Genomic DNA, 17,171 nt, shown 5'->3' with positions numbered 1-17,171 from the left:
TTTAAAATCCTGCAGTAGAAACGTATTATCTCGTCCCTGTGGTCAGTTCAATCACTGACAACTGCCAGGTCCAATTAAACTGAGGACCGGCTGCAGTTTTGAGTCTGGCTGTGAACCGATTGTGAGTGTTGGCTGCTCTGACTCTCAAATGGGTCGATTAGTGTTTGGCTCCAACCTCCTGGATCTCTATCAAGATCTCTTCCTTTCACTGTGAGTGGAAGTTTAACGACTGACCACAACACTGGGTCAATATGTAGCTGCGAGTCAACTGTGCTTTTGTTTCCTTATCAAACACATCTGCACCTTTTGTATGACTGATTTCTTGGGTACTCAATGGAAATCCTTATTGTTACACTGTTAATGTGAATCTAATTTGAACAACTTCCACAGTCTGATACTGATTCACATGGAGACACAATACAGCACCTGATACAATAAAACAACAAAGCACACACAACAATAAGCTCTGTTACTCAGAAGTTTATTGCGTTCCAGCAGTAACGCCAAATGATGCAAGTTGATCACACGGCTGCCAATGACGACAAGCGGTGAGAGAGGGTTTGATGTTCTGTTATCTCTGACGGGTCCGACAGATGTCAATCACACTCAATCACAATAAACCACACCCACAGCTCCTCGGCAGCCACTGTGGCTTTCACCGCTATGCAAGAAAACTCAGTTAAATAGGGCAACAAAAATAGTAATGATAGCAGCTACAATGTTTAGCTCAAAGATCACAATCAAACATTCGTGTTTAGTAGTGTCAGTCTGTCATCTTACTATTTTTCTTTACACTTGTTCATTCATAGAATTCAAAGCCTGACATTTGTCTGATAAATAACTTTAACACTGACGCCTCTAGCTTGACTCGAGGAATTCAGTGCAAATTTTATAAAACAACAAATCTCTTTAAAACAAATCTAAAAAATATAAAAATGCATGTTGCTGTGTGTTCCTGGCAGCAACCAGTCACTGCATGTTGGCATTTTAGATCATTTCAATCAGTTTTTCGTCGCTACATTAAGTGCAAGAACTTCAACTTCCCCAAATCGGAAAAAAGCGGATTAAAAAAAGATAAATAAATAAAAAGATAAATACATCATCATAAAACAAGCTGTCAAAACATTTGCATTATCAAACCCTCTCTGGTGGGACGACGGACAAGCATGCTCTGTGATGCTTTTTGCTTCGGAATGATGACTTTCTTTATGCATGTACATGCAAGCAATTCAAAGTCAGTGATATGTTTTCAGGCTAAAATGTGTCATGGTATACATATATTTGATATATGCATGTGCAGGCCTCTCTCTAAGGGGCTTAATACCATTATTAATCTCACTGTGTGAAATTTCCAGCCAAAATATCTCAAACCGATCAAACTGCATGGTTTCATAAATAAACTCTGCAGAGAACCCTGATGCACGCGTGTGTGTGTGTGTGTGTGTGTGTGTGTGTGTGTGTATGAGTGGTCACCAGTCAGAGTGCATGGGCACACAAAGGGAGTCTTTATTCATATTGATAGCACTGTTGTTTTCAGATCCCTGGATCCCTGTAATCTCATTGCTATTACTCCTAAACCTTTGACAGGCTAGCAAGGCTAAACTAGCCCTGAAGTGCTGCTGTCCCCTCTGGTGAGTCGAGGGAGCCGATCCCAGCTGCTGCGCCCTCGTCCAGACAGGTCCAGATCAAGTGTCCTTTGCTAGTAAGAGTTTGGGAAGTCAGGCAGTACAAAAAAAGTCGTCATGGATGTGTACAACGACAGATGAAATGGGAGACTTAGGGGGCGTTTGAAAAAGTGAAATAAAGGGGCAAAAGAAGAGGACAGATTAGGATGATGATCGGGGAGGTGAACGAACTGATAGTGATGAAGAGGAAGAATTCAGAACTCCTCTTGGTCTCCCTGTGCTCCTTCATCAATTTCTTCATCATCGGGCGGTGCAAATCCATCCTGAAAAAGAAAAAGTGGGTCAATGAGTGACAGGGTAGCTGCTCTTGATGTTTGTATAAGTGAATAATCTCATTTCTCAGAGTAACCTGGTGTCTGCGCATGGAAACATGATTTAAGTGCTTCACCAAATACGGTTTGAGCAAAGTAACAGCAGAGTAACTCATTCATCTAAATACTAAACTGTGTGCGATGACTTAGCAAAGCAAGTTAACTTTGAACTCTACTTACACTTTCAAATCCTTATCTGATCCAGGCCTCAGTTATCACATGTAAGCATTAGACTATAACACTATAGAACTATCTACGTTTATATGTTACATGTATAATTTGACTGTATTTACCTCTGTGGCGTAGAGTATGTTGATGATTTTGCCGAGGGCTGGGCTGTTTTCGTCTTCGTGTTCCTGACAGATGAGCTCGATGTCTCTGAGCTTTCCAAAGTAAAAGTCCCTCTCCTTCTCCAGTCCGTCAACAGTCAGCTTCATATCCAGCACCTGCGTGCAGAGAGGGAGAAGAGCCTTCAAGACGCAGGTCAGATTCGTAGAATTCTGGACTCTTTTGTTATTCTTAACACCACACTGCCGTTTTCAATAAGGACATGTAGGTTGTGTCGCTGTGTAATTTTGGACCAATCAGAGCAGTGCTACCTGCTGGTGGAGCTCTAAGAGCTCAGCATCGCCGCCATTACGTGTCACAGGAGTGGTCTTGCGGGTGGCTGTTAAGTTGATCTGCCTTTGTGGGGGGGGAGCAATCTTGGGTACTGTGGGAGACGTTCTCATGGGCACTGGGAAGACAGAAACACACAAACATGTCAATATACAGCATCTAGACTGGACTGCATCACTAATGCCTTTGTGTAGCCTAAATCTTCACCCTGATAACTTTATTAGGATGTCTACACTGTGAGAGTAGGTTTTATAAAATGTATTACAAAAGATGTTTAAATCACATTGTTGTGTGTTTAATTTGCTGTTTTAGTTTATCACAGTCACCCTTTCCTGACCATAATGCACATGTGCTTATTCTCTCCAATACAAAGCAAGACATGATAAATTAAAGTTACTTGTTTAAAGTTGTAATTTTTTTTAAATATATAAATGCAGCAACTTCCAGCATTGTTTGCCTGAATCACATCAATTACAACAATCAGCCTCAGTCTGTTTCAGACTGGATACCTGGAAACAGAAGCCACAGGCTGCTTTTGATTTACACTCAGTCTGTAAAACTTTTTGAAAACTGTAATAAAAATGTAAAAACCATTGTATCACACGTCTATTTAAAACTTTGCAGGTGCACAGAACTACAGAGATGGAATCAAAGCCCACAACATGTCAGAACAGACCATTCCAAATAACACTTTTTAAATGAAACCAGCTGTGCCCGTCAGTGCTCTTGTCACACAGAAGTGGACGTTGTTTCATCTAAACTGGGTTAGAAAAACAATCTATGCTAGTTCACAGTACAATCATTGGTAAAACACTCTGCAAGCATGGAGAGGATCACACACACACACATATGCTCGAGGGAGCTCACACACACACACACACACACATATGCTCGATGGAGGGGATGTTACCTGGGCGAGAGGGTCTTTTAGGTTTGTGATGAATGGGTTCACCTGGGTTAGAGTTGGGGGTGTGGTTGCATGGAGAGGTGAGAGCATTGAAATGAAACCTTCACACACAGGCGGACGGTGCCTCACCTTCTCGAGTACCGTACCTGGGTTATGTGGCGGCGGCGGCGTTCCCTCCTGGCCCTGCCGTGTCAGCATAGGGTCGTATTCTTTTCCGTCATAGTTGGCATCGAAAAACTTCTTAAACCACTGAAGAAACTCAAAGTTGTCCTGGAACTTGCCCTTTACCAACTTCTCGACCGGTATGATCTGAGGGATAGAGAGAAGGAGGACAGGGACAATGTGTTGAGGACTTATTTTAAATGATACAACCATACACAGTGTTATGTTATTTAAATAGCAGAGACGACAACAGACAGCTCCTGGATATAGATCTGAAGGAGACAGAAAATCTACTCCCACAGGCACAGAGGGACAAGCTCATGATCAATGTGTCCCCATCTGGAATTACACAATCCAATAATAAGTGTGTCCTCACCTTGTCCACATTCATTCTCTTGAACCCAGACTGTAAGACCTTGAAATTTTGGATGTATTCATGCTCCAATTTAGCGTTGAATTTAACTTTCTTGACCAATATGCAGCCTGGAAACAACATGTCCATGAAATGACAGTATGCAGAGCCTAGGGGGAGAAAAAAAAAACACACAGATATATTTACTTTTGGAGCTTAATATCAATTTGTTATTTAATTACAGTTTAAATATGAACAAGATGATTCACCTGTACAGAGCTGCTCGATCTTGGTGTAGTTGAGCTGTAGAGAGTCGTTGACCCAGGCCAACATGTCATGACGACTCAGGTTCTCTATGGTCATAGAGGTGGAGTAGACATTCACCGCCATTCCTCCTGCTTCATTCAAACACACAAGAAAGCTGTTTTTTTCGGCTGTTTTAGAGAAACGTTTTTCTGGTTGTAAATACTGTCCTGTAAGTCCTAAATTAAAATCCCATTAACTACTTAATGGACCAGTTTTAAGTGCTGTCTTCCTCACGGGGACAGGAACAAAAGGTAGATCAGAGTCGTATCGGACTTTAAAACTCTTACACTGCTATATAAAAACGTATCCTGTCAATTAAAAGGTAATATGTGATATTTTCTGGATTTACTGATTTACTCTGCAAAAGATCAAATTAAATAAAATACTGAACTCACCTGCGCTGGTTGAGGTTTCGGTGTGAACTGTTTGAATCGGGTTGTGCTGGACCACCTTAAAAAAAGACCTGGAGACAGAAACCAATGACATGTGAGATATTAGGCCTGTGAACATTAATCCCAACCTGTAGAGATAATCATAATAAAGTTACATATCTGACTATCTTCCTCTTTACCTGCTCCCGAGTGCCTCAGCAGGGTTACGATACTAAGATACACAGCAGATTAACGAGCTACCACTCGATAGTTGACTCACTATGGCACTAATCTTGACCTCTGTTAATCCTTTTAGCCAAATGTCCAACTTGCTGCACACACCACAGTTCACCCCGGTAGCTCCAGTCGCCAGAAGGTGCACCAGAAAAACTCCAAAACGACCGTGATAAGAAAAAAACCCAAACAACATGGAGGTATTTCCTGTGAACGGACTCCAACACTAACACCATAGAGAACGTTCTGCTGAACCATCACTTCCCTGAGAGCAGAGCATCACAGAGGCCTCACTGTGCACTGGGAGAACGCTGCTGATCTGCGTGTCACTGGTTAATCTACCAGTTATACCAGGATTTTGACTAAATGCCTGAAGTTACAATGAATAAAATAGCCTGTTGATTCAATACATACCTACAAATGAAGCCAATGCACATAGAAGCATAAACAACTATGAGGTCACTGCAACCTGCTCAGATATGTGGGAGACAAACCGTCCATTGGCCACAAATGAAACTACAATCAATACTGTTGATTCACCTCATTTGAGGCTTAAATGAAAAACACTTTCTTTTGCTAAAGGAGAAAACACAAGTATAGAAACTGTTGGCTGCATCAGATTTGAAAAGGTAAAATGAGTGATGGAGTAATAATGGAGCAAAAAGAAGCTGCAAAGGCAAAAGAAAACTGCTAAATCTAAATAAAAGAGTGAAAGAGCAGAAGAAAGATTGAAGGAGGTAAAATTAATAAAAAATGATAAATCTACAAGTGGAAAATGGAAGAATAACACACATCGAATAGATGGAAGTGTGTAGAAGGATGAAATGAATACAGAATAAACTACAGTGATGGCGTGATCGGGTTAAATAGCAAAACTTCAAGGCACGTGTGAATATAAAGTGTAACAGATCGTGTAGAGTGAGTGAAAAGGAGATTTAAATTAAAAAAAAACACACACACCACAAATACACGAGTGCAGTACAAGTACCTCGATCGCGTATACACAGACTGCAGCCGCTGTGTACTAGTTGTGTTGTAAACACGTGTACACTCAGAACAGCCGCTTCCTCCGCTCGGGATCACTGTTGACAGTTGTGGCCGCCTCACTGTGTCTCGGTCCCGGCTGCGGCGGCGGCTGTGCCCGCTGTTAGCTCGCGGCTAACCGCAGGTGCTAACTGCGTCACTGAGGTGTGTTCGGGTGTGTGGTTAGAAACGAGTCCGGGGAATTTAACGGAACTTCAGCGGAACACGCGCAGATAAGCAACGGGGGGGAATACGGGACTTTCCCGTTAAGGCTACCGTTACCCCCCTCTGGAGGCCTGACCGGGAACACACACACACACACGCACACGCACATCAGCAGGGGGGGAAACTCCCAAGTCATTCAACTCTTTAACCGGACCCGCCGGGGAATCGAACCCAACCCGGACACTGTGGTTCAGCGGGTGAAAGTGTGTGTTTGAAGTGTTCACTCACCGGAGTCTGTGCCTGTGTCGTCCTGTTGTCTCCACTCATCAGCTGCGCTCCGTCACTAGCAACTACGCCAACTCTCGCGAGACTCTGCGAGACCGCGCCACACTAAGCCGCCGGAAGTGCGCAGGTTGCAGGATTTTCGACTGTGCGCAGTGCAACTGGAGTTTTCACCCGCCGCCATTTTGGAGACAAGAGTCCAGGAGCGTGACTCAGGCCCTCGCTCGGGGATTAACCCGATTCACTGGAGTCTGTGGCTGCTCCGCACTTTACCCTGTGGGTTCATATCCCAACACTAAACTTGACACTATAAATAAGATATAATACAATAAAGGAGATAAGGAATAAATAGATAAAAAGGTGGAGCTGAATCTTTACTATATATTGCCAACCTGTTATACGCATAAAACTTTTATTTGGGGAACCCCTATACAGTCTTATGCTTTGGTTAGTCTGTCAAACATAACAAGTATATTTTATATTTGTTATCACATTGATTTAAATAACATATAAATGTATATACATATATATATATATATATATTTATAGCTACTTGAATGAGTGTGGTTATTCTAATAAGTTTCTGTCAGTTGAAATTGTAACTCAGAAAAAGAGTCAGAGTTACATTTAAAAACCCAAACAGTCAACAAATAATTAATGTTAACATATATATTAATATATGAATTACTGTATAGTACGCACATTAACCTGCTTTTACTGCTAAATGTATTTCCATATCGAAGCCTGAAGAGAAATGTAGATCACGTTCATTTCAATTCTATGCGATAAACTCCTCCGATTTATATGTGATGTGTAATAAAGGATATTTGCAATAAACTCTAAGCCACAGTGGCAACATGAGTGTTTTTTTTTTTCAAATTCCTTGTGTCTGTCCCATATTCAAATTGTGGTGTGGTACTAATTATTAATTATCTAAATTATTGTTTTTCCAGATTACAGTCTATTCTTTATACTCACATAGAATTTTTTTCCCCATAGTTTCACGTTTGCACTTTTATTCTATTTACAATAAGTATTTTTTATGAAGGTTCTACCTTTTTTACTTTATCAATGATATCAATTAATAAAATAATTGTTTTCTTATTTGCTAAATTCTGCTTATTTCATATACATTAGACCGATTGACAACAACAACAAGGAGCCATGAGGAGGTTTTGTTTTCACTTTATTCTTTGCTGTTATTCTTGTGGTAAGAAACAAGCAGCCACGTACAGATTCAACAGGTTCACTGTCCAACACAACAACAGTCTACAAACACACACTGACCAGTCACAGTGCCTTCAACACAACAAAACCGTCCAACAATAAAATAACGTATAGCCGTCGCAGGTTATTGTAAAAAAAAACAGCACCAGTTGTTGTGAACCTGTGGCGTTCGACTCCTCCGCCTCCTCGCGGTGCTCTTCATGCATGGGTGTCGGCGTGGCACGGGTGATTCACGTTGGCACATTTATTCTTTCAACTAAAAGATCAAAAACAAACACCCTAAATAGATAGTACACAGGCAAGGATAGGTGATCATGTATAAATATAATACTGTGAGGCAGGAATGAGACTCGTGGTTTTTCTTCAGCCGGTGCAGCTCCATCTTTCTGCTCTGAGGAGACACGCTGCTCTTACAACAATCACACTTTACAAAAACAGAGGAAGTTCACTGTCGGGCTCCACATGCAGGATCTCAGGATTATTCTTGTGCTTGGTAATGTGCACATATATAGAGCAACTTTAGATTAGAGGCTATACAGAGAGCACTATTTGAAGAATCACTATTTTTCTTTGTCCCCCGTTTTTCCTAATTTGATGGAAATGTCTGTATATTTTTCTAGATTTTTCTTACTGTCAATAAATCCCAATGAAAAGACTCAAAACAAGGAATAAATTGGTCCCATTAACAAATCATCTGTACAGTCAAAGCCTCATATTGCTCATTACGTGCCATGGAGGTAAAATATATTAAAAATACACATCACACAACATTTGTCTTTGCAACCATTTCCACACACATTGTAATTTATTTTGAGTCGATCCCTCAAACAGTCGGATCCAGTTCCGACGACAACATGGGATTTGTTGACAGTAACACAAATATAAAAGATGGCTGACTATGCTTTAAAGCTGCTCAGCCTGCTGATCATCATCGTTAAGATCATTTTTGGGACATTTCTTTGTGCAGATGAGCTGATTAATGCACAAATGTAGAATATCCAGGATTTAAAATAGTTCACTGCATAAAACCATGTGAGCATATTTGATCTCACTTAGTTTTACTCACATTTTGATAAACATGACCCTGGTGGTTTGCAGCAGTCAAAATGTAAAGGTTAAACCAGCAGCCGTGATTCCTCTGTTTATGTTCTCACTCTGATCTTTAATTCACACACACTCAACATCCTTCTGACGTCTCCTCAGGGTCGAGAGCACTCTGCGAGGTCGATGCAGATACCAGGAGACAAGCCGAGGTTTCCATAACGGCAGCTGTCGAGGGACCGGAGCTGAAGGAGTTCGATTCCCACAGGTTGTGTTGTTCCACCGAGGCTACAGAACCTGCTTTGTTACAGGTGAGGCTGGGATGTCTGTGGGGAATGTGTTGTTCAGTCAGAGGCAGTGAGGTATCAGGGTGGATCAGCTCTTACTGCACGTGTAGCTGTAAGATCAGAGGGCTGAACAAAGCAGTTGGATGTCATCACCACACGGCACAGCTCGTCCATTGGAAACAAAAACACTGTTAGAGGAAACCCACGGTGCGGCAGGAAGCCGAGCACGGCGGGCGGGTTTAATCACAAACAGAATCCACACACACACACACACACACACACACATCGTCATGAGTCTAAAGCTATGGTGTCTACAGTGAACTGTACGCTTGTGTGTGTGTGTGTGACGGGGGTATAATAGATATGTCACTGAATCCAGTTATTACTATTTTTTTTTTAAATAATGCGTTGGACATCACTTCAGTTCAAACCATCAAAAACTGTACTGGTTTTGATCTTTCACAGTTTGTTTAGTTATTTTTCCCGGTGGGATACGAGCAGGGTGATAATGAGCAGACTTCATCGATGTTAGCATGGTCAGCTTGAATTTGGCAGAACATTCAAATTCATAGGTAGCCCTTCACTCTCGTGTAATTAATCGATCAGTCACTCCAATTAAGACACTAATTAGATTTGTAAGAGTCACTTTGGCAAATCTTCAGTTAGTTTGTCAGTAATCGAAAATCAGTGCAGTTTTCCTGGTTGCTCAGAAATATACAAAACATGGAGGAGGCTCGGATGGTTGGAGGTCGTCTCCGGTGGATTACCAGATCCCACTGGAGCGCCCGCCGGGGGGGGCCAGAATCCGAGCAGAGGACCTCTTGGGGACGTGGTCGTCCACCTGGGAGCCTGAGAGAAACACACAAAAGTTTAGTTTCAGTTACAAACAAACACAAATACACCAGGATTCAACAAGTCAGTTGTGTTGCCGCCTACCAGAGAGGCTGAAGGACGACTCGTGAAGGTCTCGGACGCCCTGGTGCCCCCGGGGAACCAGCTTGGATGAGTCTCCATCGATTGGTCCCAATCCGAGCTCCTTCTTCATGGTGTTCGCCACCATGGCCACGTCGCCAGAGTATGGATCCCTGTCCACTCCTTTGTAGCCCTGAGTCTAAATCAAAGAATCAACCTCTTCAGTACACATTACATATAGATACAGTAGATAAACATTGTTTTTTGTCCGATTCTCACACAAATCATCGATTTTCGAAATGTAGAAACTGATAAAAGAACTCGCAGAGAGCATATCGAGTGTTTCCCCACCAGTTAGCTGTATAAATTATCTAGTGCACCTAAAACAGAGCAGAACCAAAGAGGCAGTGATGGAGCTTTGTGCAGACGACAGCAGCAGATGAACAGAGTCAGCGTTTGGACGCAGCATTAAAACCTTTTATAGAACTGTTGAATCAGTGGAGCTGGACAGTTTGATGGGCTGGGTGTGTCTGCTGCAGTTTCACCGTCAACTGACAGAGCAGCAGAAGCCCTGTTACCCCAGTTTGACTTTTTTGGGAGCACTTGCATCACTTGAGCAAACGCAGTAACATCAAATATTTACCGTCCACCTCTTTTTGTGACGATAGAGACACTGATGTGAAGGGAACAAACCTTTTCTCTCTGCACCATCTTTTTATAGAGGTAGTCGGGGAAGGTGCGCTGAGGGTAGAACTTCCCGGATCCTGCTGCGCACATGAACGCCCCGTTCTCACACACCAGGCGGCCGCGGCTGATGGTGACCAGAGGAACGCCGTGGCAGCGCAGCCCCTCGTACAGGTTGAAGTCTCCGCCCTGCACCTGAGTGCTCACCGAGATGGTCCTGCACCGACACAAGAGCCATTAACACCAGAGAACCAGAAGAAGGGAGGTTGACTTCAGGTTTTAAACTTTAACTGCGTACTTTGTTGCATCTGGATCCCAGACCACCACGTCGGCGTCTGCCCCGGCGATGATGCGGCCCTTGCGCGGGTACAGGTTGTAGATCTTGGCGGCGTTGGAGCTCGTCACGGCCACAAAACGATTCTCATCCATCTTTCCTGTGACCTGTGATGCATTAAAAAAATATCAGAAGAAAATACATCCACTCAAATCCCCAGAAATGTCACCGACACGATGAATCATAAACGTTTTATTTGCAGATTGATGTGTCAGAGTGTGTCGGTGTGTACTCACCACTCCTCTCTCCCAGATGACACTCATCCTGTCCTGGACCCCGGCCACTCCATGAGGGATCTTGGTGAAGTCCTCTTTTCCCAGAGCTCTCTGCTTGGTGCTGAATGGACGGTGCTCCGACGCCACGACGCTCAGAGTGTCACTGGGAACAGGAGACGCGTGGTTAGGGTTAAGGGAATGAATTATTTACACCACCTTCAGTTGTGGAGCTGCACTGTATTTGTGTAGCTGCCGTGCACGTACTTGCCCAACAGGCCCATGAGGTAGTTGGGTGTGTTGGGGTCGAGGCGGAGGGGGGGGACGATGACGTGGGCGGCGGCATGGGACCAGTCCTGGTGGTAGTACTGCATCCCATTCAGCACCGCGTGAGCCACTGTGGTCTCTGCATGCACGACCTTACCTGGAGAGAGAGAGAGATAAGAGAGGGATGTTTACCACCTCTCTTTATCACCGTCACCAGCTTCACGGGTCGAGCTGGAGACTCACCTTGGATCTTAGCAGCACTGATCATGTCTCCAGCAGCCATACTGGACACGTTCACCAGGTAGATGGGGCAGCGAGCCTGCAATCACATGGGATCCATTTATTCATCACCGGCATTCAGACACATGAGCGGGATGTGAGGATCTAATGTCAGGTGTGTGTTTACCCTGTTGGCTATGGTGACGGCTCTGTGAGTCGCCTCAGACTCCAACTGTAGTGAGAAGACACACAATCACACAATGAGACGTTTAACAAACACTCTGTGTACATGTGTTTTGTCAAAATCAGGCTTCCCTTTCACATTTTTATGGATATGGAAACAATAACCTTAAATCCATTCAATTTATTGTTTATAAATATTTTAAAAATCAGGAAGAGAGCCGGGCAAGATCTAAATTGAGTAGAATTAATAGATATGTTGTGAATATACCTCTTCTGGGCGACTGATCTCGATTCCCTCTGGTCCACTGATGCCCAGATCCAGAGCCTCTTTGGCCCCCTGACAACAAACACACACTTCAGCATTCTTTCAATTTAAATTACACATTACTTTCACTTTGTGTGGAGGATGGAGGCTGTACGTGTGTGTCTGTGTGTGTGTGTGTGTGTGTGTGTGGGCTGTGCACCTCTGCCACCAGCTCTCCGTTCTCGGCGTGGACTCGTGCCACGGCCCCGATGTCCTTACAGGTCTGGAGCGTCTGGTAGAGCTCGGAGTCCCGCAGCATCATCATGTCCTTGTAGGCCATGAACATCTGGAAGGAGTTCACCCCGTGCTCCCTCACCAGGGTCTCCATCTCGCTGCGCACCTGATCACAAGGGCAGAGGGTCGCGGGTTTGAATCCCAGCTGTAAGTTGGTCAGTTGAAGCCCCTCACAGGCAGACAGGGATGTGTGCTAGGCCGTGGGAATGTCTGTGTGTGTGTGTGTGTGTGTGTGTGTGTGTGTGTGTGTGTGTGTTTGTTATATGGGGCATGAAATGAGCTGGGATAGCAGCCAGGATGAGATCACACTGACTTTGGTGATTATCACAGACTTGCAGAGGAATTTGCAGCACACGAAAAAATCTGTTAAATTAACTCAAAATGCAAAAAGGAGATATTTGAACTCTACCAAGTAAAACATAAAACAATAATAACTTTGCTGCAGTAAAAAAAACGTTTAAAAGAAATAATTAAAATAGGAGAATTACTGGTGCCAAAATTCAAATTCAGAAAAATAGTAGATCATTTTTTCGTGTGATTCTAAAAGTAAACAGACTCTTCTCTTATCAATGAATAAAATAAAACAAATGAAATGTATTGATATCAGCCATGGAATAATATAACATGTGCCCTTGCTTCTTTAATGATTGATTTAAAAAGAAGAAGGTGATCATAAATCATTTGCCTGTACACGCTAGGAAGCAGTTCATTCTCAGTCAGCAGATGATATCGCCCCGACACAGAGCCGGAGGCAGTCGGCTCGTTGAGTCATAGAATCTGTGTAACGTGCCCAGTGAGCATGTGTGTTGACCTACTTCCTGTGAGGTTTAATCTAGGTCACTGCACCTTTCACACATTACTGAAAGAGGTTTGGCTGCTTTGTAAAAAATAAAAGACGAAGGAGAGAAGGAGTAAAGGAGGATAACTGTTTATAAAAGAGATGTGTTTCCAGGCTGATCATTGGTTCAAACCCCCCCCCCCCCCCCTTGTGCATCTCACCTTCGGGCCCCACCAGGTCACGCCGACATGCAGAGCGTAGTCACAGCACGCCTTGGCGTCGGCCAGGGCCCTGCAGTGCTCGTAGGCGTCCAGCAGGGAGCAGTGTTGCTCAGGCAGGACCAGACCCATCACCATGGTGGTGCCACCCATCAGAGCCGCCTGGGGTGAGGTGAGAGGGAGGGAAGGGGTGAGTTAGGGAGGAAGGAAGGGAGGACGGAGGGAGGGAGGGATGGAGGTAGAGAGACAATGGGAGGCAGTGGGAGAAAAAAGAGAGATTGATGAGAAAGGACAACAATGATTCTACTGTAAAGAACAAAGACTGTTGTGAGCTATGAACTGTTTCCTCATCATCATCATCGTCCGGTCACGTAGTTACTGTTTAAATAAACTGATGGACGGATCACATGTCCCTTCACAGATGATAATAATCATATAAACACGTTGTTTGATTTTAATAATCCCTCAAAGGAAACTTCTCTCGGTTCTTGTAGCATTAAATACGTATTTAAGGAAAAATATTGGGAAATGGAACATTTTTCAAAAAACAGTAGTTAGTAAAGTTGACTAAACTATGACTGTGATATCCACTTATGTGATGAGGAGGAGGAGGAGGAGGAGGCGTTGACTGATGAAGAAAGGATGAACCTGGAGATAAGGGAACGTTCGAGAAGGAGAACTATGAGAGGAGGAGACAGGCTGGAGAACGGACGGAGAGATGAAAAACAGAAAACTGCTCAGCCCTCCACCCTCCAGCACCTCCTCCAACTCCACCCTCCAGCACCTCCTCCTCCTGAGACGGTCACACCAGAGACCAACAGGGATATTGCACCGAGGACTGATGGGAAAACAGGCAACAATCATGTGTGAGACAGGAAATGACCAGAGAAGAGCTCTGGTGGCAGAAGACGTTGGGCGTGTTTGAGTGACAGCTGCAGTGTCCAACAACCTATTAGGTTGCATGTTACCACAGCAGAGGATTGTGGGATTCAAACTGGTTCTCTTGAAAACCTTGAATGAAATTTACTGCCAGTGCACGTGTTCAGAAGGAGGGATTGTTTCAGTGGTAAAAGGAGAAAGAGAGAGAGAAGGGAATGTGTTCATCACTGTCTCTCTGTCATCATCGGCTCATATACTGAGCGGGATGAGTTCTCATCCGTGTGGAGAGAAACAAGGAAGATGTCTGCTGGTTGAAATCTCTTTCTTCCTGTTCTCTTTTAGTGGAAGGACAGTCACTGAATAAACATCCAATTTTAGACTTTTCAATGACAGAACTGAGACGTCTGGGTGAGCGGAATGAAACCACCGGCAAACTCAGTGTAGAAACCAGAATAACCAGCAGGTCTGACAGGAAGTATTTGAATAACAGTCACCACCATGAAGTAGGTAGACATTTCACTTTATTTTATTTTTACTCTCTTTATCCAAACCCACAGAATCTATTTCTGATTCTAATCAACACGCCCAAATCACCCAAAAATATCAAATCACCACAAATTACCAGAGAATATCATATAAATATGATTTCACCAATTTATTAACCATCCAAACATAAAGAATTGTATTGTTTGTGTAAGGATGATGCTTTTAAAGACACCTTAGATAAATAAGTTGTCCAATAAACAAACAGAATTTAGAGACATAGCCGTTCATCCATGTCAATACTTGTGTAATAATGTTCAAATGTTCATATGTTATTTAGTATTTAAAGTATTTATTATCTAATTTAGATGTACTGTAATGTTAAACACTTTGGATTTCTAGTTTATTGATACTATCTCTCTTCATATTTGCAAACCACAGTGAATTCATCATGTTGTAAAACCCTAAACCATCATATCATCTCATGTTCCTGCTTTTAATCTAACAGCTGTCCTTCCTCTGGTTCCTCCAAAATATCCCAGATCATTGACAGCAGACCTAAAGTAGATGGTGACAGATAAACCCCCTCCCCCCCCCCCCCCGACAATGTTTTAACATGGATGCCCCGCTCTAATAAAGACCCCAGACCCCTACTGTGAAGATAATCCCCTGACAAGAAAGTAACACAGACAGAGGAGAGGCAGTGACAATGTGTGTGTCTGGATATAAACATATGACAGACATTAATTATGGTCATTAGATGTAGATAATGGTTCATTTATGTATACACAATAATAGGAAATAATCATTACTTCATTACTGCAAATATAGTTTGTGAGTATGCAGTGAAATGTATGATTTCACAAGGAGTAAAAAAAACGTCCATATAAAATGTTGCTCTGCAGGTGCTGTGTATACATGAGAGAGGGGGAGACAGGGGGGGGGGGGGGGAGACTGAGACATGACTGATCTGAGAGGATGAGAGAATCCCTGTATGCTGGAGTCGGGCAGAGGCTATCAGTGTCAGACAGATTACCACAGCAGCTCTGGGATCAGCCTCTATCAGCAGCACTCATACTTCACTTGACAGAAGAGGTCTGCAGCGTCTGGCAGGAGGAAACACACACTGCTGCGATAACGACAACACTATGAAACGATGTGGGTCCACTTATCAAACTGTTATTACAAAGAAAAATGCAATTGAGGTCTGATATTTTTTACAGTTTAACCATGAACTTTTATATGAAAAGGAACAAATGCATGCAATACAATTCAGCTCTTACTGCAGATCAGTGTGAGTCTTTCTTGGGAGTGGGGGGTGGGGGGGGCATGGGGATGAGACCGGAGGGGATAAAGCGAAGCGAGAAAGAGAGGAGGAAGGAAGGAAGGAAGGAAGGAAGGAGGAGGGAGGGAGAGCAGGAGATGGAGCAGACTGTTACAAAACGATGGGGGGGGGGGGGGGGGGGAATAGTTTTGGGGTTCATCCCAATTGCACATGAGCTGTTGCCGTGGTAACTCAGTCCCACCATAGGGCCACAGAGTGGGGGGGTTAGTTGCCAAGGCAGCGAGGTTAGTGGGTATAGTGGTTGGTAGATGGGGGGGAGGGGGGGGGGTTGCCGGGGCAAAGCTGGCACACGGAGGATTCAATCTGCCCCAAATTCCTCTCACCGCACTTCATCTGACATTCCATTAGACTGGTTTCACTGGGAGTCCCGGCACTTCACTTTATTCACCAGCTAAATCCTCAACACACACACACACACACACACACACACACACACACACACACTGGTAGTGCTGGTGTGAAAAATGAAAGATACTTTAGATCTACAGATAATCAGATGATCTTCTCGTTTTAAGATGGTGTTTCCGAAAACTAAATCTATCTAGGTTTTTGCTCTATATCAATATTAATCTCCATCAATACTACCACACTATTCATCTCTATGAATACAGCCCTGAAGTTTAATTAAGGAACAGATAATAGCTTCATAGTCGTTTTCTCCTTGTGATCAGCAGCTGCCACGCCTTCATACTTCCAGTGCAAAGCCCGTTACCTCGAAAAACTAGACAACTGTGCCAGACAACAACATCACACAACATCACACAACATCTTCCAGAACATGCCCTGATGCTGCGGGGGAACAATTAACACGCTGCCTCCCTTTTGAATTTTTAAAATCTCCTAATTATTAAATCCTCCTCTCCGCTCCGGGTCTCGGGTTGATCACTGGGAAAATATGTAGAGCATCCACTGGAAATGAGCTGATAACCCCCCCCCCCCCCAACCCCCACCCCCGTATGAATGAAGACTGAACAGCTGAGTGTGTCTTTGCGTTCAGCTGCAAACGTGTGTGACAGCTGTTTGGGTTTGCATCACGCAAGGAACACGTGTGTGGTCATCGACGAATATTTAAATACAGACGAGACAGAGGAAGAAAGTATGTCTGTGTACTACAGCTGTCTCTGGAGTCTAAATGCATTCGATCATAG

The 17,171-nt window shown here is 43.6% G+C and overlaps 2 protein-coding genes across 6 annotated transcripts in view; both read right to left on the bottom strand.

Annotated features, from left to right (window-relative positions):
• Window positions 1–464: 464 nt before the first annotated feature.
• Window positions 465–6,523, bottom strand: LOC128460481 (microtubule-associated protein RP/EB family member 3). 5 transcript variants are annotated; one of them, XM_053445696.1, is made up of 9 exons: window positions 6,423–6,523; window positions 4,737–4,804; window positions 4,305–4,430; window positions 4,060–4,205; window positions 3,668–3,830; window positions 3,525–3,566; window positions 2,596–2,732; window positions 2,290–2,442; window positions 465–1,948 (listed from the first exon to the last, which is right to left on the bottom strand). In XM_053445696.1, the coding sequence occupies exons 3-9, from the start codon at window positions 4,423–4,425 to the stop codon at window positions 1,880–1,882; spliced, it is 831 nt and encodes a 276-aa protein (XP_053301671.1). In that variant the 5' UTR covers window positions 4,426–4,430; window positions 4,737–4,804; window positions 6,423–6,523; the 3' UTR covers window positions 465–1,879. The 5 variants fall into 5 exon arrangements, with proteins under 5 accessions (XP_053301671.1, XP_053301669.1, XP_053301672.1 ...); XM_053445694.1 differs by having other exon boundaries at window positions 4,305–4,433; window positions 6,423–6,515; XM_053445697.1 differs by lacking the exon at window positions 6,423–6,523 and adding an exon at window positions 5,935–6,112.
• A 1,062-nt stretch (window positions 6,524–7,585) lies between these two features.
• The window catches only part of LOC128459908 (dihydropyrimidinase-related protein 5), a 34,832-nt gene continuing 25,246 nt past the window's right edge, over window positions 7,586–17,171 (bottom strand). The window contains exons 4-14 of the mRNA XM_053444861.1: window positions 13,320–13,478; window positions 12,247–12,426; window positions 12,051–12,119; window positions 11,787–11,831; window positions 11,624–11,699; window positions 11,381–11,537; window positions 11,138–11,279; window positions 10,866–11,008; window positions 10,577–10,784; window positions 9,908–10,082; window positions 7,586–9,820 (exon numbers count right to left, since the gene is read on the bottom strand). Coding sequence (XP_053300836.1) covers window positions 9,735–9,820; window positions 9,908–10,082; window positions 10,577–10,784; window positions 10,866–11,008; window positions 11,138–11,279; window positions 11,381–11,537; window positions 11,624–11,699; window positions 11,787–11,831; window positions 12,051–12,119; window positions 12,247–12,426; window positions 13,320–13,478 — 1,440 coding nt within the window. The 3' untranslated portion in view covers window positions 7,586–9,734. The remainder of the gene's footprint in view (window positions 9,821–9,907; window positions 10,083–10,576; window positions 10,785–10,865; window positions 11,009–11,137; window positions 11,280–11,380; window positions 11,538–11,623; window positions 11,700–11,786; window positions 11,832–12,050; window positions 12,120–12,246; window positions 12,427–13,319; window positions 13,479–17,171) is intronic.

Source organism: Pleuronectes platessa, chromosome 17 (assembly GCF_947347685.1).
Source record: "Pleuronectes platessa chromosome 17, fPlePla1.1, whole genome shotgun sequence".
Classification (NCBI taxonomy): Eukaryota; Metazoa; Chordata; class Actinopteri; order Pleuronectiformes; family Pleuronectidae; genus Pleuronectes; species Pleuronectes platessa.
Note: the sequence above shows the minus strand (reverse complement) of the source record. Positions and strands in the feature narration are given on the sequence as shown.

Excerpts from the sequence above, each read along its gene's own strand:
- LOC128460481 (XM_053445696.1), bottom strand. The coding sequence starts at position 4,425 with ATGGCGGTGAATGTCTACTCCACCTCTATGACCATAGAGAACCTGAGT. Across the intron at positions 4,206-4,304 it reads GATCGAGCAGCTCTGTACAG|GCTCTGCATACTGTCATTTC; the intron begins GTGAATCATCTT and ends TTCTCCCCCTAG. Across the intron at positions 1,949-2,289 it reads ACATACTCTACGCCACAGAG|GATGGATTTGCACCGCCCGA; the intron begins GTAAATACAGTC and ends TTTCTTTTTCAG.